Source organism: Strongylocentrotus purpuratus, unplaced genomic scaffold, assembly GCF_000002235.5.
Source record: "Strongylocentrotus purpuratus isolate Spur 01 unplaced genomic scaffold, Spur_5.0 spur5_scaffold_12, whole genome shotgun sequence".
In the NCBI taxonomy this organism is placed as follows: Eukaryota; Metazoa; Echinodermata; class Echinoidea; order Camarodonta; family Strongylocentrotidae; genus Strongylocentrotus; species Strongylocentrotus purpuratus.
The window spans coordinates 13,422,404-13,446,616 of record NW_022145597.1 but is presented as its reverse complement, the minus strand read 5'-3'; the positions used below and the strand labels follow the sequence as shown (position 1 = coordinate 13,446,616).

Here is a 24,213-nt window from a genome sequence, read left to right as displayed (position 1 = left end):
TACTAGAATATAGTTTTTAAGTGGTAAGAAAGAATGACAATACAGAATATTATGAGTATTTATATTGTTCAGACTGGTACATGTACCACAACAATTCCCGGAAATACATTGATACAGCTGTTATGCACTCGTGACTAGTATTTATATTTTAAGTACAATCGTGCTAGCTTGTTCTTCACATCCACTCGATTGAGTTGTGAGACAGTGAAGTGTCAATGACAAATACGTCATGGTCAAGACTCTACTCTTAAGTCTCAAGACATGTTCTAAGTGCAACTGCATGTAGTTTGCTTTGTTAGGAGGTTCTTCATCAATACAGAGAATATCCTGTGGAAAATCGACTTGTAACAGTCAAGTCGCGTCCGAATCTTCTTCTTCCGGGAGTTTAGAATCAGCATATTCGTGCAAGGATGACGGAAAACAACCATGATGAAAATGCACCGCTGCTCAGTGGACGTCCAGATAGAAATCAAATTCAGGGAAAGGATGATGATGATGATGTTGAACTCTCAGGATGTGGAGCCACAATTTGTTGTGATCCTAGACGGGCTCTTCATAGATACCTCATTCTAATTTTCATTTGTTTCTTAAGTTTTGGTAAGATACTAATACTAGACTAGACCTAGATCTAATTAACTACCGGTATCCATATTGATGAAACTTCTTTCATTATCAATAACAGTTTTTAACACTAATAAGTAATAAAGTAAACTAAAACTTGTCCATGTTAGTTGTTACCGTAATTGTTATCTCGTGTGCCTCAAGCTCAACAAAGTACATGTACAGTTATGAATGAATTTTACGTCATTTTCCATGTTAAAAAAGATGATATTTTGGAGGACATCTTTTATAATTGTTTCTGACTTGACACTTAAGATTTGTTGACCCTCGGTCACTCGAGCAGTCAAAAAATAAAACGAGGTGCCCTACGAATTGTCATATTTTTCAGACAAAGTCAAAGAGTGAACGTGATTATTCAGTAACTCTAACAATAACATAGTATTAGTAACTAACACTACAGCTATTCTTTTCAATGTATGTACCAGTACATGTAGTTTGATACCTTAACCTATTACCGGACAATTAACGCTATTCATACTAGTACAGGCAACCTTTTCAATGAAATAAAATACCCATGAGTAAAGTCCATTAACCTTGAAGCGGTGAATCTGTGGCATTTAGCGAGGATCGTCAAAACAATGGAACCATTCAAATTTTGTATCGGCAAAAATGTGTCGCATAAATGAATACTCTGAAAAAATGTCATTCTTAGTAACATCTTACTCTTAGTGAGTAAAGGTGAATCTTAAAGGTACTTACAGTTTAAAGATATTCAGTGTAAACTTTCCTTTTCATCTTCTGGAAATGTATGCAAAAATTCATGAATTGGGCAATTTGAACATGTTGAAGGAAGAAAAAAAAAATCATATTTCAAATTTACCCTGTATAGTGTTGACTCCTTATCATGAATACTAATTTTCATTTTATTTTCTTCACCCCCTCCTTTTTTGTGTTCATATTATTAGGGAGCTACTTTTGCTATGATAATCCATCTGCTCTCCAACCTCAAATAAAAGATGTAAGTATTCTCCTTCATTCTTCCTGTTTAAAAAGGGGAAGTCCACCCTGAATTAAGTTGGTTTTTAATAATAGCAGAAAGGCAAAGGAGGTAACTTTCCCCTACATGGGGCATCCATTGAACGTCCTACCCGAGGGATCAATGGAGTGGCTTCCACTGTAACATAGCCTGCGTCTATGAAACAGAAGAGGGGCATATTAACAAAAAAATTCTGTGTTTTCTGATTGATTAGCATAGTGATTGATGCAATCAATCGCAAAAATCAGTCACACGATTAATTTCTAAGCTGTATGTCATGGGGCCCTGGATTTCTTAAGAAGATTGTAGAGCATATATTGCTGTTGGACAAGCAACCATGAATTGCAAAAGAAGGAAGAAAAAAATACCTTTGATCCATAGTGACTGAAAAGTTCAGATCAGTTGTATTTCACATTCAAAATAGCAAATCGAAAAACAAAAACAAAAAACGGATCCCTCAAAAAACAGATTCACCTGTGATCATGATATCATTTTGTTGCATGTATTGTACTGTACAAGTGTACATGTGTACCAAAATGTCAATGGATACATTCCCTGAATTGTCATAACAGTTACGGATGATAAATGGTCATGTGATACTATTCATATTGTCAGACGATCCCTCTGACTTCCTTGAGTACATCCCTTTCTGTATTACAGTGTACATTCACTTCACTTCCTGGCATTCTTATTTGTGTTTATTCTCTCTAGATATAGTGCATGACTGCATGGTCATGATGTAATATATATTTCCCCATATAATCTTGCAAAGACTTGAATGAGTATAATGAGTCAAGTGGATTTTCTATACAGTCTACTTCATTGCAGAGTATTGCAATACTTGATGATCTTGACCATCTTTGTCAAGTAATGCGTTCTACTTACCGGTATTAAAGTTATTGGCTGCTGCAAAAAAATCCTTTGTTATGAACGCTTTGAATGATCACAGTGACTATACAAGTCATTTTTATGATATTTTCAAACTTTTCCCCTATTAAATACTGTACATGTTCATCAATGTTTTTTATTTAAATTTCCAAGGATTTTTTGTCAAGTGTATGATCTACATGTAAGACGGACAAATGTAAAATTTTGTTTTAAAACTTCCCCCCTCACTGAACAATAATTATTTTTGTTATTTACCGGTAGATTTCTACAGATTTGTTCTTTTGCTATCTACGACGGACAAAGTTTTTTGGCAACCATTAAACATTAAAAACTTTTGCGTGTTAAAGACATTAAGTGAATTACAGGCCTGGCTACGAGTTGAAAAAATTGCCATTCTGTCTGTGTATGAATCAGTTTCAAGATCACAACATTGTATTTGGGCAAAAACAGCCAACCACACAATTTCTAGGCTTACAAGATGTCCAAATTTAATGTACCGGTAATGAATATTTAAAACAAATTTTGAAGATTTATAGGCATTAGAAATGTATAAATAAGATAATCACTACATTTCATATGGGTGAAAACAGCCAATAACACAATTTCTAGTCTTATTCTAAAACATGCAATTTGTCAAAATTTAATGTAATTATTATTTTTAACATTGTGTATCCCTTGCCAGGTTATGCACAAGGACACAGCTGATTTCATGCTTCTCTACTCCCTCTATTCGTGGCCGAATGTTGTGCTCTGTTTCTTTGGCGGTTTTCTCCTGGACAGAGTGTTTGGCGTCAGGTAAGGCAGAAAATAGGAATGAATAAAGGAAATGAATGAGTCAAATAAGTGAAGAAAGTGTTTGGAAAAACTAAACTAAAATAAACAAAGTGATAATTATCCAATGATGGGAGATCATTCTTGACTTTCAAAAATTATTTTGGAGGGGTTTAGTTTTAAATATTAAACTTACTTAGTTTAATGGCTTTCAGTTTTGTAACCAAGCAGTTATCATGGTGTATGTTTTGATGTATGGGATTCAAACAAAAAGTAATTTCTGTCCAACACTGTTAAAACAGCTGGTACACATTTCTCACATTCCTTCTCCCCTGATATTTCCTCTACTTTATCTCCTGGTATACTGTAATACATGTACTCTATGAAAAAGAAAACTATACTTAAAGGAAAATCTAACCTTATTAGCAAATTATTCCGAAAGAAAAACAAATTAGGGAAGCAGTTACATGTAAGTGAAAGTTTCAACGAAATCAGACAAACAATAAGAAAGTTCTGAAATGTTGAAAGTTATAATCACTGTACATGTACGTAAGGGATTTGTAATGTCAATGTGATGTAGTAGCAGACAACTGTTCCATTTCTTCTGACTCACAAAATTACTAAAATGTCAATTTTTCAGAATGTTTGACTCAGAAGTTTTTTCTTTCTTTTTAAGGGACATATGATATATTTTGAGTACCTGTAGTACCCCAAGGGAAAAAGTGCCTAGGAGAAAAACTGAAACTAACAATATCTTTGTACACAACAAACTGAAAAGTTTTCTGTGACTATGTCACAATCACCTGACCAAATTACTAATTTGAGATTTTCAAATGAAGTGGTTCCATATTTTCACCCTTCATAACTTTCTCATTATTGGTCCGATTTATTTCAAACTTTCGCCACTCTGTTTCTCTTCATTTTCTACTATCATGTAAAGAACCCATTAGTCATTATGAAGGTCGGTTTGCTCTTCAATGAAATCAATAAACATTCCATTTCTGTAGAGTTGGAACCCTGATCTTTGGTGCCTTTGTGCTGGTTGGACAATGTATCTTTGCTCTTGGAGCAACGCTGAACAACTACACTGTCATGCTGGTGGGCAGGTTCATCTTTGGGTAAGTTTACATTCAACAATTTATACAGTAGGCTTGCGGGTGCACCATGTGAGAGAGAGAGAGGATTGAGGAGTCCTGAAAAGGACTCTCGGTAATCTTTCTTGGGGGTGTGTAGTCCTGAAAAGGACTGTTTGTGTAGTCTTGAAAAAGACTGTTGGTTATCTTTCTTAGCTTATAGTTCTAATGAGAACTATAGCGCTTAGAGAGGATGAGTGGCGGGAGTGGCTCGACGTTTGTTTGTTTGTTTTACCTGACTGTTAAGAAAGCAGGTGTATGCTTGTAAGTAGCAACCAGGGAACTGATGGCTTAAGTTCTCTGAGGGACTTGGTAATGAGGATAATGCCTTACCAAAGCCGGCACTAGCACATCGACTTGGTTTTGAACCCGGGACCTCCCGATCACAAGATCATGACTGCTCTACCACTTGAGCCATCGTGCCTCCAATTTTTTAAGGATTGCTTTAAGATGTCATGAAAATTTAATTTCATCCATACTGAGAGATTTGAGGCTTGTTCAGACATTGTAAATCGCCACATTTTAAAAAACGTGTAAATGAATGAAAACTGCACGCAACAAAGGACTTCACTGTGCCCGCGCCCCCTCCCCCTCTCCCCCCAAAAAGACTTGAGATTTCACTCAGGTAAAGATACGACTGACATTTACTTCTTGTAATCACTTTTACTATTACTTAAATGATGTTAATTCTGTTCTGTTTGAATGTTTGTGGGAGTACATGGAAACCTACAGTTAACAACTAAATCATTCATACCCCTTCTAAATTTGATGTTTTTTTTTTGTGTAACTCAAGAATGAAAGGTAAACTGGTTGAATTTGGGCCTGTGTTGAATGCTTTTTCAATAATTAATAATACTTCTCTGACTCGTCGCAGGTTGGGAGGAGAGAACCTAGCGGTGGCTCAGAACACCTACTCTGTAGAATGGTTCAAAGGAAAAGAACTCAACATGGTGTTTGGACTGCAGCTCAGCTTCTCCAGAGTGGTGAGTGGTACACATACGGTAGACCTTAGGGCCGGTTTCTCGAAACCATCATAAGTCTTTGTGGACATCCCAGTGGAACATTTGTTATAGAATGAAGTCATGTTTTTGTTAGATGTCCACCGATTTAAGCTTAAGATGGTTTAGAGAAACTGGCCCTTGTTTCTCGGCAGAGAGAGATAGAGAAGAGGGGGGGGGGGGGGTATCGGGAGAGGGAGATGAGAAAAGAGATGTAAAGGAGGATAGAGAGAAAGTGGAAGAGAAAAAGCCAGATAAATGAGAGTAGAAGAGAGGAGAAATGGAGGAAGAGAGAGAGAGAGAGAGAGAGAGAGGTAGAGAGGGAGAGAGAGAGAGAGAGATAGAAGGGAGCAGATAGACGGACAGAAAGACATAGAGAGAGAGAGAGAGAGAGAGAGACAAGAGATAGCTAAAGGAATAGAGAGAGAAAAGAAGATGAAAGTGTCTGACTTCTGAGAAAGGTGGCTTTCTGCAAAGAAATGAGAAGACAAAGAATGACTGAATCAAAGGAAGCAGGATGGGTATTAGAAAAATGAAGAGATAAGGGACCTGGGGGGTGTTTCATAAAGCTGTTCGTAAAGTTACGCATGACTTTACGAATGACTTGTATATGAAAAGCCAAATGGGATGCTCAATAATTATTGATTATTATTTATTAAGTTGAACTGTGCAGATGTAGATTAACATTCTTATTATAACAACCATTTTTAATGCCAAGAATATTTTTTGCCATAATTTAATTGAGGTTATTGGAAATATCAGAAAAAAACTTAGGGCATCCTATCTGGCACTTCATATACAAGTCGTTCGTAAAGTCATGCGTAACTTTACGAACTCTTTATGAAATACAAAGCTGAGCAATTGAATGTAAGATTGATTGATCATGGTTAATTGCTAACTTATATCTGTGTTACAGGGCCCAGGACCAAAAAGAAGGAGAAAACAAGTTTTGAGGAATATTTGATACAAAGAGGACAAAAACATAAGTGCAGTAGATGAACTCAAATTAGGAAGAATGTCAGTAAATGGCAAAAAATTAAGTCTAGTTTTATATATTTCTCAAAACTGATTTTCAAGATCTCACAATTATTTTGTTTCTTGCCTTTCAGGGTAGCACATTAAACATGAACATCTTGGGACCCATCTACAAGTTGCTTGACCCAAGTTTACCAGGCTACACTAGACTAGGCTATACTCTCTGGATAGGTAAGTACATGTAGGACTTCACTTCAATGACACCTATGACCTGTGACCTATGGCCTATGACACTTGTGAATAATAGTTCATGAGAATTTTTTTGGTTAAGTGGCTAAGATCTTTTTCTTTACCATTTTTAGCTCACCTGAGCCAAAAGGCGCTATATATGAAAGCGTCAAATCCTGTTCATGAGCGATTCTCATCCTCATTCACTACAACACACATCCTCCCGGAGGAAGCGCGCAACAACATATATAGCGCATCAATTCACGCGTAGATCTAGGGTTGTCATAGTGGGTTGTGTTTTTTTAACTTATGAACTTTGAACTTTAAACTGAAGCTGCCAATCGTTTTTTTCTGATACATTGGCAGTTAACTCTATGGGAGCTTCAATGATGCAAATTTGAAAATATATATCTATATATTATATATATATGAAAAAAATTTAAGTGGTTAAACTGAACCGCCTGTTTGCTTTAAATGTTTAAACGGTTTTGGAGGAGAAAAAATGCGATGACTCAGCTCTACAGTTATAGTGTGTTTATTGATTGATATTGATATTGATTTATTTCGTCCACAATGTGGATATATGCTTCTCACTAGCATTACAATAATACAAGAAACAGTACAATAATATGAAACATGTAAAACGATTAAGCAAACGATTCTGCGTGAGACGTCTAGTCGAATTCCAGAAAGAATACTGGGTGTTGAGAGGGTGACTTTGATCTTTATGGGTATCATATTGTCTTATTCCACCATTAGGAGCTGGAATGTGTGTGTTTTCCATCATGTGCGCTGTTTTCTTGGGATACTTTGACATTCGAGCTTCAAGAATACTAAAGAGGGATAGTGGAAAGACGGGTAAGTGAAAATGATGTTGACATTAAAGGCATTGTTTAAAAATGTTTCCAGTTTTACAAATCTGAGATGCATGGCGCTATGTGTTATTAGTGTCTGTGATATGGTGTGATACGGTGTAATATTGAAGCCCTACAAAAATTGCGCTTCAAAATTACAATGAAGTGCCTCAAAAAAGTAAAAAATCTTTGAGTGACCAGTTTATACCATACTCATTTTCTCCAATAGACTGTAGTGTTATAAAACTGTTGGAAAACTGTTTTTCAAATTTCGAATTCCAATCATAAATATCTTGATAATCAGACAGGGCGATAGGCTTGTAAAAGTCATGGGATTCATAAATGACCTAAATGTTTATAATTATGGTTGCAGCACGAGCTAAATCCAGGATTTTGTTTAGAATCTGAGGCAAACATACCCAAACCTTTTAAAACAATCCTAGGAATGGCACGTGCCCCCCCTAAAATTTCCAGGATCGGTTGAAATTTTGTAGACCCCTTTTTTTGACCTCGATCGATTACATGTATGTGCCCCCCCAAACACCAAACTCTGGCTACGCGCCTGCAAACAAGGCGGCGGCCCGCAAGCCTTAGATTTAGCAGCCAGGAGCAAGGGGCAATTTTTTTTTTTAAGTTGCCCTTTGCCACGGGAATTTACCAGAGCAAGGGGCAATTTTCCTAAAACAGATAGGCCGCTTATCTAATCATAAGTTCGAAGAGAGTCTACAAATGTTAATTTCATAATGTGAATAGATCGAACGATCAATTTAATAACTTTTTAATCTTAACAATATGAACAGGAAAAAATTAAGAACATCAAACTTGCACATTAAACAGTAGACTTCTATTTTAAAATAACTAAAAATATTGATGAGCAAATGAATAAATAAATTGTCAATTTCACAAACATCGAAAGTCAGAAGGACTTAATTGGCAAGTTTACCGGGCCGGGTATTCCAAATCAATATCGCACCTCACACACAAACCTTCCGCCACTCTCTCGGTAGTAGGAGCAAATTTGAAGAAATTATCTTTTTAACTGTTGTATAGAAAGGTCTACATAGGCCTAACTAATGAAATAAGATGTAAAAATGTCCTTATAGACATTCGACAGCTGAAAGTGACACGCTCAGCTCAGTTGCGTAACGTGCATTCACGAAACCAAAATCGTTCCTCGCACACACACTCTCACCACTTTTGGTGGGAAGCTGTCGGGCTGGAAGTTTGCCAGCGAAACCGATGCACCCTCGGAATTTTACCGGGACTCGAAACGTTCGTCTTGCGAAGCTGGCGGGGTAGCTTTTTGAAGCGAGGTCGGCTGGTGGCAAAATGAGAGTAACTACGATCGAGAACATCGTAGGTGTTCTTAACTTATTAATAAGATAATTCTAAATTCTATTTGAGATAAAATAATAAACTAGGCCTACAAACAAACCTCGACAGATCTCTAATGACTATTTGAATGCTTGTTTATTTCTCCATTTGACGATTTGTTTTCTTGATCCTGGCCTTCGATTTGTACGTACGTGCGTGCGTCAACAGCATGCACCATATGCATATCATGCGATCGCATAATATGAACGTACGTACGTACGTGCGCTAGCGCATTGCCTATATAATAACAAAGGGCGCATTTTCACGGCACTTGCGCCTTATTAAAGCACTAAATACGAAGCTAGAAGAGAGCTCGTGGGCGGCAAACTGTTCGTGATTCGTGTATTTTTACTGTTCTAATAATTTATGGGCGCATTTTCACGGAAAACACTTGCGCCTTGCCGTCTAGTTTTAGATGATTATGGGCGCAATTGGTGGTTTTATGTGCGCAAATTTAAAATAAAAAGGGCACGTCCAGTTGGAAAAAAAGGCACGTCGGCCAGTTTGAAAAAAAGGGCACGCCTTTTTGGCCGTGAATATATCTTTTTTTGGGAGGGCACCGCGGCCAGTCATAGGGGCATCGACGGCCTGGCCGTCGATGGCCGTCGATTAATTTAAGGCCTGCTGATATGTGATAGTGCTACTCAAGTAATAATTATAACATCTTGTATAGAGCTCATCAAATCATGATATGTATTCCATGTTTGTCAACAAAGAGGTTTGAATATTGTTACCCTAGCTATAGTACGATAATACGATTTCTCGTACCCGAATATTCGGCCGCAAAAAAAAAAAAACTGTCCAGGCCGACGCTTACCCGTGCCTGGGTGAGCGGCGGCCGCTGGCATGGTGCCGTCGGTAAAAATGTTTCCCAACTCGAGCACTGTCAAACTCACCACTCAGAAAGTGGGACTAAATGTCTGGATTTCTGTTTGGACTTGGAGGAAAATGGATTATTCTGCCATCTTTGGTTTTTAAAACAGCATTGTTTACTGTTATTATTATTATCAAATCGGCGCCTGCAACTCGAAGTAAAATTGCATGCATTCGGCGACAGAACTGGGATCATGCTCCAGTGTATGGTGGTGGCAAAAAAAATCCCCCCAAAAAAAAAATCCAAAAAAATCTAAAAAAATTAAAAAAAATTATAAAAAAACATGGCATCCGAATATTCGAGTATTCGCTTGTGAGCCTGGGAGTGTACTCGGGTACCTCATTACACTGTTGTGCACAGCCTTAACGTGCATACATTGTGTACTGGTAAGCCTGAATCCTATGACCGGGGTAATAATATATCTGTAAAGCGCTTGGACACATTGTTGAATCGATGTATTGGGCGCTCTACAAATGCGGAATATTATCATTATTATTATTATTATTATCATTGTCCTTTTTTGCAGGAGAAACCATCAAGCTAACTGATATCAAGGACTTCCCCCTTACTCTATGGCTCATCTTCCTCGTCTGTGTGTTCTACTATGTCTCCATTTTCCCGTTCATCGGGCTTGGAATGTGAGTATCATCATCACTTGAGAAGAAAAGAAGTTTCAAAGAAAGGGATAAATATAGTAATCAGATATACCATGCCAGACCTGCCAACCATTACGATTTAGTCGTATTTTGTACGATTTTTAGAAGAAGATACGACAGTACGATTTTCCTCAACAAAAAACAACAAAAATTTTGTGTGTGTATGTGCCATTTTCAATGGCAAAATGCACATTCTGTCCTGTAAAGTATCCTACAAGCATCTCACATCTGCAATTTGGGGATGTTCATTGGTTCATTAAACACAACAGTCGTGATGAAAGCATGCATATTCAACCAATGATCCATAAAAAAATTTCTTCCTGTATGTAGGAATGGTACGAGGCATTGATCCACGTAACAGTATTTTTAAGAGTACAACTTTTGTTAGTAAAGCCTCCGTCACAAATGCCATTACGAACTGCTACAAACGCCGTACAAACAATTTTCAGACAATGGAAAAACAGGGAGATTCATACAAAATTATCGTTCGTACAAACTTTTGTGACCGTAGCATAAAATAAAACTTTGGGGATTGAAGAATACAGTTTTTGAACTCCAGAGGTTGGCAGGTTTGCCATGCACTGAGAGGCTCTGGTTGAAGTTATGGATTCTCTGAGGGGACTGGCTAAGTACGATTTTTCTGAGGGGTGCAGCCCAAAATAATTTCACTTGACGCCTGGCCTGAACACTCCCCAGGGAGTGGAACATGTGCACTATCCTGGGCGGATTAGCGATTCAACCCAATGACTACGTTTCTAAATGTAACAATTATTATCATTATTTTTTATGAAGGTCAGGTGATATTCCACCAGCCAATCAGATATGTAGATTCTTTCTATTACTACAGTATGTTGAACAAAAAATTGTTGTTTTCTTTTGTCTACTATCCAGTGTATTCTTTGAAGACAAGTTTGACCTGTCACCCACACAAGCAAATCTCGTTAACAGGTAAGGAATAGGCCCCGATGGTCCTGTAGACAAACGAAAGACATTTAGGCCACATGCATAATAATTAGAAATTGCTTGTGCTAGACTTTTGCCTGAATGCGTATGCATTACAAATATAAGCAATTGCTTGCAGGCAAAAGCTTTTGCCAAATGGCACAAGCAATTGTAGAAGTGTTGTAGTCGAGTGGTTTAAGCACTTGACTTGAGATTTGAAGGTCCTGGTTCAACCTCCAACACGGCACAAATGTCCTTTGGCAAGATGTTAATCTACATTTGCCACTCTCCACCCAGGTGATAAATGGGTTGGATGAGCAAGCGGCGCTTGTAAAATGGCGACTGGCCGGAATGCTCCACAGGCAGTGGAGAATGTGCAAGCATTGTTTGCAGGTAAGCCTGAATCCGATGACCGGGGTAATAATATTTACAGCGCCTAGAAACAAAGTAGGCCTGAGTCATGTCGGGATTTTCATAAACCGGGTCCCGACGGCCTTGCACCGGTCGGGACCCGGTGTCCCGAAATCAGCTCGCAGGATTTGTCACTTGCCTCTATAAAAAGCGCATATCATCAGTATGTCCCTTAAAAGTGACATTTTTATCAGTCAAATAAATCAACACATGCATACCTCGGCACAGATTGGTATATTCTTCCATTTGACATTATATTCATCCATGATTGGCGATGTTTAGTGCCATTATCGTGCCTCTAAAAGTAAAAAAACTCGAGCAAAAATATAAAGACTACAATCGAGCCGCCATTTTGATTTATGCAGGTTGAATAAATCTGGTCAAAAAATATGAATGTTAGAATAATAAAACGGCTTTCTAAAAAATTCTCCTGTACAATATACCGATCATATAATATTTTAAAGACAAAAATAAATATTTATCTCTTATTTTAAACATCGCATGCTTTTTTTTAAAAGCTGAAAATTACTTGGTAATCACAAGAAGTTTCGATACGAATAGCTGTTGCAAGGCAAGTTCAGACTAGTCTCGGAAAAATGCGCAGTGCTCCTCGTTATCTGTAATGCGTGCCAGAACGAACCCAAACAAAGACGTGATCGTAACGAGAAAAAAATCATTAAAAACTACGAAAGCACAATTGGAAAGATATACTGCTCAAAATTACCATAATCAGATACATAACTTGGACAAAGAATTCAATAATCGCCCAAGAAATGCCACAGAAATTGTGATAATCGAGGAGTAACTGGGTACATTTTTATCGCAAGGGGCCTGCTGCAAATACTCGAATCCTTTGTTATACTGCTTTTTACCTTAGAGGGCGGTATTTGCCTCGTGTTCAATTTAAACAGGTTTAGATATATTGCAGCAGGCCCTTCCGATAATGATTGTACCTATAGTAACTCATTTAATATCACTATTTATGTGGCTTTTCTTGGACAACTATTGTATTCTTCCTCCAAGTTATGTATCTGCTTACGATAATTTTGAGTAGTTGTCTTTCCAATTGTGCTCTCGTAGTTCTTGTGATTACCAAGTCATTTTCAGCTTTTAAAAGAAGCATGCGGTGTTCAAAATCAAAGAAAAAATATATATTTTGTCTTTTAAAAATTATTCGATCGGTATGTTGTAAAGAAGTACTTTTTAGAAAGTCGTTTTATTATTCAAACATTAATGTTTCTTTCAACCGGATTTATTAATTCTGCCGAGAGACCCGGCCAGTACAGTAGCTAGCTAGCAGCTGGCAACAACAACCCCATGGGGCGAACTGCTTTTCAACCCATATTTATATCAGCAGTTCGGATTGATTCTGGATGAGCTAGAATACGATTAGTAACAATTAAATACTTAAGTTTTAGGGTGGATTGATTTTAGTGGTGTGCAAAACTGCAATTTCTTACATATTTCATTATTTTTTTCGGAGCGCCGGTTCTCAAGAAACGAAACCGGGACCCGACGGCAACGGTCGGGTCCCGGTGTGATCGACCGTACCGACTCAAGCCTAAAACAAAGTATTAGGTGCATTATGAATGTGAGCTATTATTATTATTATTATTATTATTATTATTGCTTGCTCTTTACGAGCATGAACATAATGCTTACCGTAATTGATTTAGCAAGAGCTCAAGCTGGTATGCTTTTGATGCTTTTGAGAACAAGCAACAGGTTATGTTCATAGATTTAAGTGATTGCTTGAGATTTATATTTTTATTGAAGCAATTGCTCCTCTTTTATGCATGTAGCCCATTATGTTTCGGGATACTAGTAAAATATAGAAGCAGGTAAACAATGACTTTTTAAAAATCATGAATTCAATACTTGACTTTTTTGGATCGATTGGTGTTCGTATTCTTTTTACTGATTGAAATAAAGTTCTGCACTAATTGTAGGACCAGAAAAAATTATCTCAGTAAAAAACAAAAACATTGATGTATTCTTGTATGACATTTATTCAGCGATGAAGCATCTCTAATTCCGCAGCAGACTAATCTTGAACTTTTATGAAAGTTCATTTTTTATGCCTCCGTTACGAAGTAGCCGGAGGCATTATGTTTTCAGGTTGTCTGTCCGTCCGTACGTACGTACATACGTCTGTACGTATGTCCCGTTCTCGTGATCGCGTTATCTGAAGAACCGATTGATGGATTCCTGCCAAACTTTGGTCATGTATGTATCTTGCAGAGCCAATGAACTGATTAGATTTTGGGGGTCACGAGGTCAAAGGTCAAAGGTCACAGCGCACATTATGTATGCAAAAACTGCTTGTGATCGCGTTATCTCAAGAACCGATTGATGGATTCCTGCCAAACTTAGTTCATGTATGTTACTTGCAGAGCTGATGAACTGATTAGATTTTGGGGTCATGAGGTCAAGGTCAAAGTTCATGCGGCTCATTATGTTTGCATAAATAGCTTGTGATCGTATTATCATTAGAACAGATTGATGGATTCCTGCCAGAATTAGATTATTAATGTATCTTGCAGAGCCAATGAACTGAGTAAATTCTTGGTTCATAAGGTCAAAGGTCAAAGGTCATGGGCTCATTATGTATGCAAAAATAGCTTGTGAATGCATTCTCATTAGAACTGACAGATGGATTACTATTTAACTCAGGACATCTTGCAGATCTAATGAACTGAGTAGATTTAAGGGTCATGAGGTCAAAGATCAAAGGGTCATATGTATATGTGAAAAACTGTTTGTAATCACGATATTCTGAGAACCTGTTAATGCATTACAATTGAACCTGAATTTGAAAAATTTCTTCTGTTTTGGTTTGTAAAATTGCTCTATGACGGAGGCATCATTTTCGACTGCACGCAGTCAAAGTTCCATCTAGTTTTGGTTTTTTTAGTACACTCTCTACAATTAACTCTAGACTTTCACAGTGAGTTTGCATTTAATATGACTAAGTGGAAGTAGAGAAATCTTCCTTTCTCTTTATTTTAGTCAGTAGACATCTTGTAATGCTTGTGTAGTCTATTGCTATATCTAACCTGCCCTTCCTTGTCACCTTTAATTATTTTTTCAGTTTGGTGTATTTTATCTCTGCCGCCGCATCGCCCTTCTTCGGTTTCATCGTCGACAAGACGGGGAGAAACATCTACTGGGTTGCCCTGGGAATCTGTCTCACTCTGGTTGCCCATGGGGCTTTAGCGTTCACCTTCCTCACTCCTTTTGCAACCATGGTACGTTCCTTAGTCCCTCATATACATATACAAGTCCCACATATAGATATGTATGTGAGTGCTATATGCAGTCCCATGTATCAGGCCTGATAAAAACCTGATTTTTTTCCGATTTTTTTTTTTCTTCCCGATTTAAAAAAAAAAAAAAAAAAAAAATCCAGATTTTTTTTTTGTTTACAATTTTTTTTTTCCCCCTATTTTATCCTGATTTTCCAGATTTCCCTCTTTTTTTCTCTATTCTTCCCTATTTTGCCCTATTTTTTTCTTAATTTTCTTACTCGAAAGGGGGGAATGGTGTTAGATGCCATTTTTCCCCCGCGAATCCTCTTTTTTTTTTTTACTCAAGGGGGGCGTGGTTGAGGGGAAAACAAAAAACCTATTTTTTTTTTAGTGCTCACTATTACCCCTGATGTATTTACTTCTGTGTTTTTATAATTGTGAAAAAACATCTTCTGGGTTGCCCTGGGAATCTGTCTCACTTTGGTTGCCCATGGGGCTTTAGCGTTCACCTTCCTCACTCCTTTTGCAACCATGGTAGGTTCCTTTCTTTTCTTTTCTTTCATTGAACTCTCTTTTCTCTTTTCTCTTTTTCTCTCATCCATCATCTTTCTCTTGTCTTTTTCCCCTGTTTTAATTTTCTTCTCTCTCTTTCAAATTTTATCTCTCTTTATCCTTTCCCTCCCCCCTCTTCCACTTTTCACTCTTTCTTTCTTCTTTCTTCTCAATTCATTGAAAAATTGATTATCACCATTGCATAATTTACAAACTTTTATTTTTTCCATTTTTATTTTTTGGGGGTACTTGCTACTGAATTTTTAAATCTACTGTTTTAATGTATTTTTTTATGATACAATGTGAGCCAATTATTGTTGGTCTTTGGACTTTTTATTTGGTATATTTTTGATAAAACCAAAATTTAATTTAATGGAAGTGAAATCCTTAGCCCCTCATATAGATATTTATTCAAGTCCCACATATAGATATGGATGTGAGTGCTATGCACAGTCCCATGTATTTACCTCTGTGTTTTTAATGATTGTGACAAATTCATTTCGGGTCTATATTTCTCACTGTAAAAATTGGTTTACCATTTTTTTAATTCCATATTTGTATCAATCAATTTTTTTCTGAGTTATCAATGGATGACAAAACATTTTTGATTTTTTTTCTTCTCCATCTTGTAGAGCTTAATGGGCATAGCTTACTCTATCCTCGCCTGTGCGCTGTGGCCTATCGTAGCCTTCATCATGCCCGAACATCAGCTGGGGACGTCATACGGATTGTAAGTTTAAATCTTGAAGCAACTATATCATAGCTATCAACCATTTGAAAGTTCATGAAATTTTATTTACAGAGCAAATTGGAGAGGAGCTGGTAGGATACTTGTAGCTACTTGCTCCCTCTATATAGAAAACAATGCCTAAACGGTGCCCCTTGGTCCCCCATAATCCTCTTTTTCTTATGTTAATTGAGAGCCGAGTTGATGATATAGTCACCCGTTCGTGACCTCGCTGGGTGGTATAATCCCCCCTGGCCAAACTAGTACCGAAGGGCTTTATGAAAATGTTCAATCATACATGTACATTCGCCCTAAATAAAATTATTGCAAATTTGTTTTTATACAACCCCTGTATGGAGTATACATGTAGCTATTCTGTCATGAATAATTGGAGAGGAGCTGGTATGATAAGTCACAGTGTTGCCAATTTGGGTTTTACTGATGACAAATCATAAACGTATTTTGCTCAAACTTTCACTGATTTGTTTTTATCATATTTATGTATTGATAATAAACCTACATCTCTAATGAGCTATGTATTTGCTATATCCAGTGTTCAGAGGAATGATGCTAATTTTTTACTTTTACTACTTTTCCTGTCACTACCCTACTTGTCCTCTTCTTTGTCTTTCTTGCTCTCTCTCTCTCTCTCTCTCTCTCTCTCTGTCTGTATTTCTGTCTCTGTCTCTCTGTGTGTCTCTCCCTTCCCTCCCTCTCCCTCCCCAACTCTCTCTCTCTCTATATCCCTCTCTCTCCCCTCTCTCTTTCCTCCCCTCTCTCTCTCTCTTTCCTCCCCTCCCTCTCCCTCTCTCTCCCCTACATCCCACTGTCTCTCCCCTCCCTCTTCCTCCCTCTCCCTCCCTCTCCCCCTCTCCCTCTCCAACTCTCTCCCCTCCCCTCTCCCACTCTCTCCCCTCCCCTCTCTCTCTCCCTCCCTCTCCCCCTCTCCCTCCCCAACTCTCTCCCCTCCCCTCTCCCACTCTCTCCCCTCCCCTCTCTCTCTCCCTCCCTCTCCCCCTCTCCCTCCCCAACTCTCTCCCCTCCCCTCTCCCACTCTCTCCCCTCCCCTCTCTCTCTCCCCTTCCTCTCCCTTCCCACCTCTCTCTCTCTCTGTCTCTCTCTCTCTGTGTGTCTGTATTTCTGTTTCTGTCTCTCTGTGTGTCTCTCCCTCTCCCTCCCCTCCCTCTCCCTCCCTCTCCCTCCCTCTCCCCCTCTCCCTCCCCAACTCTCTCCCCTCCCCTCTCCCACTCTCTCCCCTCCCCCTCACTCTCTCTCCCCTCTCTCTTCTTCCCCTCTTTCTACCCCCTTCTCTCTCCAGTATGCAGTCAATTCAGAACCTAGGATTGGCTGTAGTAGCTGTGGTAGCAGGCAAGCTGGTAGATTCTAATGGCTACCTTCTCTATGAAGTCTTCAATCTCTCCTGCCTATGCAGTAAGTATGCGAATGTGTGCAAATGCACAGTGCATGCAAATGGTGCAAATGTATGCAAATTATATACAAAATATTAAAACTTGGACATGAAAAGTAAATAATAAAATCAAAAAGTCCTGCATTGTTTTCATTCAAAAATTGTATCACAGTCTTTCTGTTTTTTATACAATAACCTTTCATGTCATTGTGATGTCCATCTATGCATCTAGTTCACAATTATATTTCTGTGAAGTTTTAGTTAATGATAATAGTGCAAACGAGAAAGGGTAGGCATTATTCAATCAGTTGTAGACTCTTTCTTGCAGGGGTGCATTTCTAAAAAATAGCCACTACCCTGACCCTACCTCTAACCCTCACCTGATGCACATGGTAATGTATGCAAATCTATGCAAATGTGTTAAAATGTATGTAGATGATGCAAATGTGTTAAGATGTATGCAAATGTATGCAAATTATGTAAAAATGCCTCCACACCTGATTAAATAATGCCTACCATGAGGAAAGTATGAAATGATTAAAAAGGGTCGGAACTTGATCCCCTGACGGTAACCATGGACGTAATAAAAATAATAATGATACTCAGTTCTTTTGTAGCGCATAACACATTACAGGATAGCATGTCCCTATGCGTTTCAAATAGAAATGAAAGAATTACAAGAAAAAGTCATACAAATTAGAAAATCCACTTAGAAGCAAAAAAGTACATGGAGTGTTGGACACTGACTTCATGGGTGTACACTTTTAACATTGAATAAATACCCTTTAAGAGAAATCTTAAACTTGTTTAAATCATAATCATATTCATCCATCCGAATCATTGTCATTTCAGTTTCCCTCATCTGCTGCGTGTTGATGTATTTCGTTGACGCTTCGAAAGGAGGAACTCTCAACATGTCTACCAGGGAGAGGAAAGCGGTGGCCAAGAAAGTGGAAGAAGATTTAAAGTAAGTAAAAGAAATCTTTTATTTCATCAGTTTTTATCTCCATGTTCTCTATACCCAAATCTTCATGAAATCTTTTTTTTTTGAGAGAGAGAAAGTGCCCTATTTTCACTGTTTTTTATCCCTTTTCGTATATCGTATTGTGTGTGTTTATTCTTGTTTAAGAGAGAGAAAATGCACCAGTCTGATCTAATAGAGGGAAACCGCCCCAGTCTGACTGATTGTTATCCCTTCTCATGTATCACAGTGTGTGTATTTTATTCTTGTTTTACAGAGAGAAAATGCACCATTCCCATATGATTGTTATCCCTTTTCATATATCACATTGTGTATATTTTTCCTTGATTAACAGAGAGAAATTGCACCATTCCTATATGATTGTTATCCCTTTTCATATATCACATTGTGTGTATTTTATTCTTGTTTAACAGAGAGAAAGTGCAACAGTCTGAACTGCCTTCCACATCTAGTAATATCGTGCCTCAGTCTGCCTTTTCTCTTAGGAACAGATATCTGTCTAGACTGGGAGCCAAGGTAAGCATGCTCTATCACATTCAACATACAGTAGGCCTGTCTTCATCAGCTCGAGATTGCCAAATATCCCAATCGCAAATTATCCAACTAATTTACGTCTTCATCAGCCCGCAGTTGCAATTAGCGGGATATTTGGTCGAAATAATCATCTCAAGATATCTTGGGCTAGTTTGACAGATATCCCACTATTTGACTGGTGCGTCTCAACCAGCCCGAAGACTCGCACTATGCGTGAACGCTGAGCAAAAACATCTCAAGCTAATTTCACAAGCTCGAATTTCAAGGTAAAGTCTTGAGCTGGTGAAGACGTTATTTGTAACTTCAGGCTTATTTCCCAAATTAGAAATAGCGGGCTATTTGGCAATCTTGAGCTGATGAAGATATACCTAGTGATACCTGTACGTTAAGACCACCCAAGGGAGGTGAGAAATGTCATCCATATTAGGTAGCTTAACGAGCCTAAAGAAGTATGAGTTTGTAAATTCGCATTAAATGAAGGGACTTGCAATCAATGCGAATCAAAATCAAATCGCAACACTTTACAAGAAGAGGAACAGAATGCAAGAACATTAGACAACAAAGAAAGAATACAAAATTAGATACTCTGTCATCAATATTTGTCTTCAAACACGTTTGTTTTGAAAATCCTTGCAGAAGTCTGTGCTAAATGACATCCTCTTTCACATCGTTATACAATTTAGGTGAAATTTTGCCATTGAATTTGTTGAGCTCCCAACACTTTAGAGACGCTTTAACTTAAGTCATGCACTTTGAGTACATACATAAGTGTATGTTAAATGACGTCCCCTTTCACATTGTACTATTTAAGTAAATAATTTTAGGCTCCCAGCACTTTAGAGGAGCTTTAACAGATCACAATTTGACTTTGTTTTATTTCTTGTTTTCAGTTGCCCGTGACTTACAACCCTCATTCCATGGCGCTATCAAGACATGGAATCCTGCAGTAAAGACATGCTACAACTTTGCTCTTACAGCCAGAAGGTCCCAAATCCAGGTCTGCGTTTCTGAGAATGCAGGGTTTAAAGAGAAGGTTGAGTTCTCGAGGGAGGTGAAAAATTATTTGTGAGCTTTATCATTGTTATTATGCATGTGTGGAAGAACATCAGAGAAAAATGTTCCCTGAAAAGCATGGCTCTTCCATATTCTAAATATGACAAGTAACAGCTTAAAAATGAGGTTGATTTTAATGCCACATGGTTGTGTAGTCCCATATACATCTTTCTGTTTACAGTGCTCGTAACTTTACAAGACTGGGCAAAATTTCTTATCATTTTGATGACTCCAGAAACTTGCGGTACACACTGCTACATGATCAACCTTTTCTGATCGATTCCACAACATCTCTTTCTCAATGCAATCGCATGACCAGAACTCAACTTTATCTTTAAATGTCATTCTCAGGAATAGCTTCATAAAGAATGTACTTCCTCCTTCCATATTACATTGTAGATGAGATATACAAGTACATTGAGACCTGTCTATAAAGACCACCCAAGGGAGACAAGAAAAGTGGTCTTTAAAGGCAGGAGGTTTTAAGTACAAGTTCCTGTAGTACATGTTTCAATGAGAAACCATTTTGAAGGGAAACACAAAATGTGGTCTTTGTAGACAGGTGGTCACAAAGGCAGGTTTGACTGTATATTGTTCAGTTCTCATCGAGGCAATTTTTCCAGATATGTTGGAGATCGGACAAAGTAGCATATTTTTATATAATTATTCTGGCAAATTTGCCTGACTTTGATAAACTACAAGAGGTCTTATATTGCTGTACTAATGGTAAACTATGAAATTATTTATCATCTGCAATTTGGCGGTAATTTAATTCCACTTCCTAACTGAATATTATGTTACGTGATAATTTGATTTACATTATGCAATATTTAGCAAGATTAACAAAGTTTAAGGCGGAGACCGCAGAGTTTTTATTTCATTTTGTATTTTTGTTAGTATGTACTTGTAGTCTGTTCTGTTGTCAAGTATGACTTGTTATTCGTATGGAATATGATGAAAATGAATTTAGGTGTAGGAAAAAATAAACCTCAACCCTTTCAGAACAATCTTTCCACAATTTGAGGTTTGTTTCATTAATTTTCGATTCAGACCCCTAAAATATATGCCAGATCCGTGAGTAGAAAGGGCACACACTGCATCCATATTTGTTAAATGACAATATTAAATTTGATGCCAGGAATTCTAGAAAGGAAAATAAGCTTTAAAGTCCTTAAATTGGTAACTATGAGTAGAATGGGCACACACCCCATCCATATTTGTTTCTTTACTATATTTCATCTGATGCCAGAAATTCTAGATAGGAAAATAAACTTTAAAATTCTTTAATTGGCAACACGTTGAGAGATTTAGAATCGCTGCTTTCTGATCAAAATTTGTCCAACTTTTGCACAACATTCTCGCCAATTTATATCGTTTTCAGAGATATAGCATTTTATTTTAACAAGCTAGAAATGAGAGAAAATACTATTGTTGCCAATTTGAAGAACAACCTGTGATAAATTTAGGCCTAAAGATAAATCCTATCTTGAAAGGCGTAAACCTGAAGTATACATTGGTTTGGGGTGGTGTTCAGAAAACTATGTAATCTTGTTTTACCTGACTGCTAAGAAAGCATGTGTATGCTTGTAAGTAAGCAACTAGAGGACTGACGGCTATATGTCCTCTCCGAGGGACTCGGTAATGAGGATGAATGCCTCACCGAAGGCCGCTAGTGCATCAACTTGGTTTCATTACCGGTAATAGTTTTTACTGCATTTTCAGTATTTGAGGTCAATTGTGAAATCTGCATGTGAATGAAAAGTGAATCGGAAAGAAGAAAAAAATCCTACAGTAGATTAGGTTATTGGTTCTTGCACTTACAAATTGAAGTGCTTGTTAAATTCAAGAGGAAAGGCCACATCTAAGGCCGTTTTTGTTTTGTTGATTCAGCTTTTCTTCTTTTGCCAAGATAAGTTGAAAGACCTCCTTGTTGCAAGCCAAATGGGGTTAAACACAGGTCAAAAGAACATCCTCTCGGGTGATGATCTGGGACCCGTTTCACAAAGCCTTTTTTCAATGACAAATGACAAAAGTCAGTGATGAATCTGCTGATAACCAATTAGAAGCAAGGATTTCAGTAGCTTATAACAAAAACTGTCATTTGTCACTGATGACAAGTTTTGTGAAACGCCCCCCTGGGCAGGATTTAATCTTCTTCTTTTTTTTGCTCTCTGTCGCAGTTGTATGGGTTGACCCTCCCTGTAGGGTTGTTTGCATATTACTTAGAAACCTGCCTAAAATACTTACCATGGCAAAATTAAATGACACGAGCAGAGTTCTCTTCACATTGTCGTTTCTTTAAACTTGCTAAGCCCTCTTTGTTCACAAAGATTACTTAGAAAACTGTCTAAGCTTAGTGATCTTCACATTGTTGTTTCTTTGAACTTTCAGAGCCCTCTTTGTTCACATACATTACTTTAAAACTGCCTTTAAAAACCCCACCATGGCAAAATAAATTGACACAAGCATTTCCTACATTTTTGTTTTTATAACTCACATACAGTATGGTCTGTATGAAGCCAGAAGGGCGTTGACCTGTGTTAATGGGTCGACGCCCTTCTGGCTTCAAACAGAGTACCATCAAGTTTATAAGTTTGCACCAGCTGTTCCACGAGTCTTCCTAAAGGTGGGGTGGCAATATCATAAATGGAAAAAAAATGCTAATGGTCGTTACTATTTGATGCATATTACTGTTTGATGCATATTTTTGTTCTAAAATCCAACTGCAAATGAGATGGCTTTATTTTTGCCAAGTGTGTGGGTACACAAACCCCATCCTATTATATGATTGAGGCTGTTATTGAGGTTACCTACATTGTTTTCACTTTCACTTGCTGGTTAAATGGTGTTAAGTTTGCAGGGGATAGTTTTTGACCCAGTTTAACTTGTGTGTGAATGAGGCTCATAGGCGTGTCTGAAACTTGGTGAATCATATGATGAAACCTGATAAAAACACCAGTAGGGTCTAAGACTTATTACTAAGGTATCCCCCTCTCTCCCTTCCTTTCTCTCTCCCTCTCTCTCTCTCTCTCTCTCTTTCTCTCTCTCTCTCTCTCTCTCTCTCTCTTTCTTCTCTTTCTCTTCTCTCTTCTCTCTTCTCTCTCTCTTTTCTCCCCTGCTCTCTCTCACTACCCCCTCTCCAATCTCTCTGTCCCCCTACCTCCCCTTCTCTCTCTTTATCTCCCTCTCTCTCTCTCTCTCTCTGACTGATACTTTTGTCATCAGTTAGAGATCGGTGGACATGGAAAGGAAGCCATAGAACAAACCTTAATAAATGTTTATTTAATTAACCTCTGGAGGGCAAGAAGCCATGCAAAGAATCCCCAAACACGTCTACATGTAATTTCCCTATTCTACTTTCCTACGAAGAGTGCATTATCTGATGCCGTTCTGTATGTTTATACAAAGAAAGTAGATGGGAAATCGGATTAATTGCAACCCGACAAGAAAATGAATCCAATTAAAGGATAGGATTACAACGAAATGTATCTGGGGAAAGAATGAAACAAATTAATCCATTGAAGGATACAAACACAATGACGGGTATTGTGTAAGCAATTAATCAAATTGAAGGAGAAGATATTGGCCATTTGGGTCATTTTTTAAAGAGAAAGATAAGAAAAAATGTTACAGATTATCTACTACTTTAATCAGCTTATAAGCTTCTATTAATCACAGCTTATCTCATTGTCCAAAGCTTGTAATAACTACTCATTGCAAAGAACTAGGTGTATATGTATACCTCTTTGTATAGCATTTTTCATAGGTGATTTAAAAGAGAAACCATTAGAAGTTGAACATTCTACTGGATAGATTTACCAGAGTGCTAACATTTCGAAAGGTCATGTAGGAAATAATTATTCTCCATATACCAATATGAAATATATATTTATCATTTTGTATCAACATATTGGACAGAAAATACTACATACTGATACCTGCGGTGGTATTCGAGAATGTTGAAAAGAAGAAGAAAATTGATTTTGCCAGAGTGGAAAGGGTTATTTA

At 37.7% G+C, this 24,213-nt stretch overlaps 1 protein-coding gene across 2 annotated transcripts; it reads left to right on the top strand.

The window, feature by feature from the left end:
- Positions 1-132: 132 nt before the first annotated feature.
- Positions 133-20,244, top strand: LOC765169 (major facilitator superfamily domain-containing protein 1). 2 transcript variants are annotated; one of them, XM_030981850.1, is made up of 16 exons: positions 133-597; positions 1,527-1,579; positions 3,168-3,280; positions 4,264-4,374; positions 5,264-5,372; positions 6,497-6,593; positions 7,350-7,448; positions 10,219-10,330; positions 11,240-11,296; positions 14,793-14,862; positions 15,397-15,483; positions 16,134-16,231; positions 17,547-17,659; positions 18,489-18,603; positions 19,032-19,134; positions 20,043-20,243. In XM_030981850.1, the coding sequence occupies exons 1-16, from the start codon at positions 411-413 to the stop codon at positions 20,100-20,102; spliced, it is 1,584 nt and encodes a 527-aa protein (XP_030837710.1). In that variant the 5' UTR covers positions 133-410; the 3' UTR covers positions 20,103-20,243. The 2 variants fall into 2 exon arrangements, with proteins under 2 accessions (XP_030837710.1, XP_030837711.1); XM_030981851.1 differs by lacking the exon at positions 15,397-15,483 and having other exon boundaries at positions 14,793-14,949; positions 20,043-20,244.
- Positions 20,245-24,213: the final 3,969 nt, after the last annotated feature.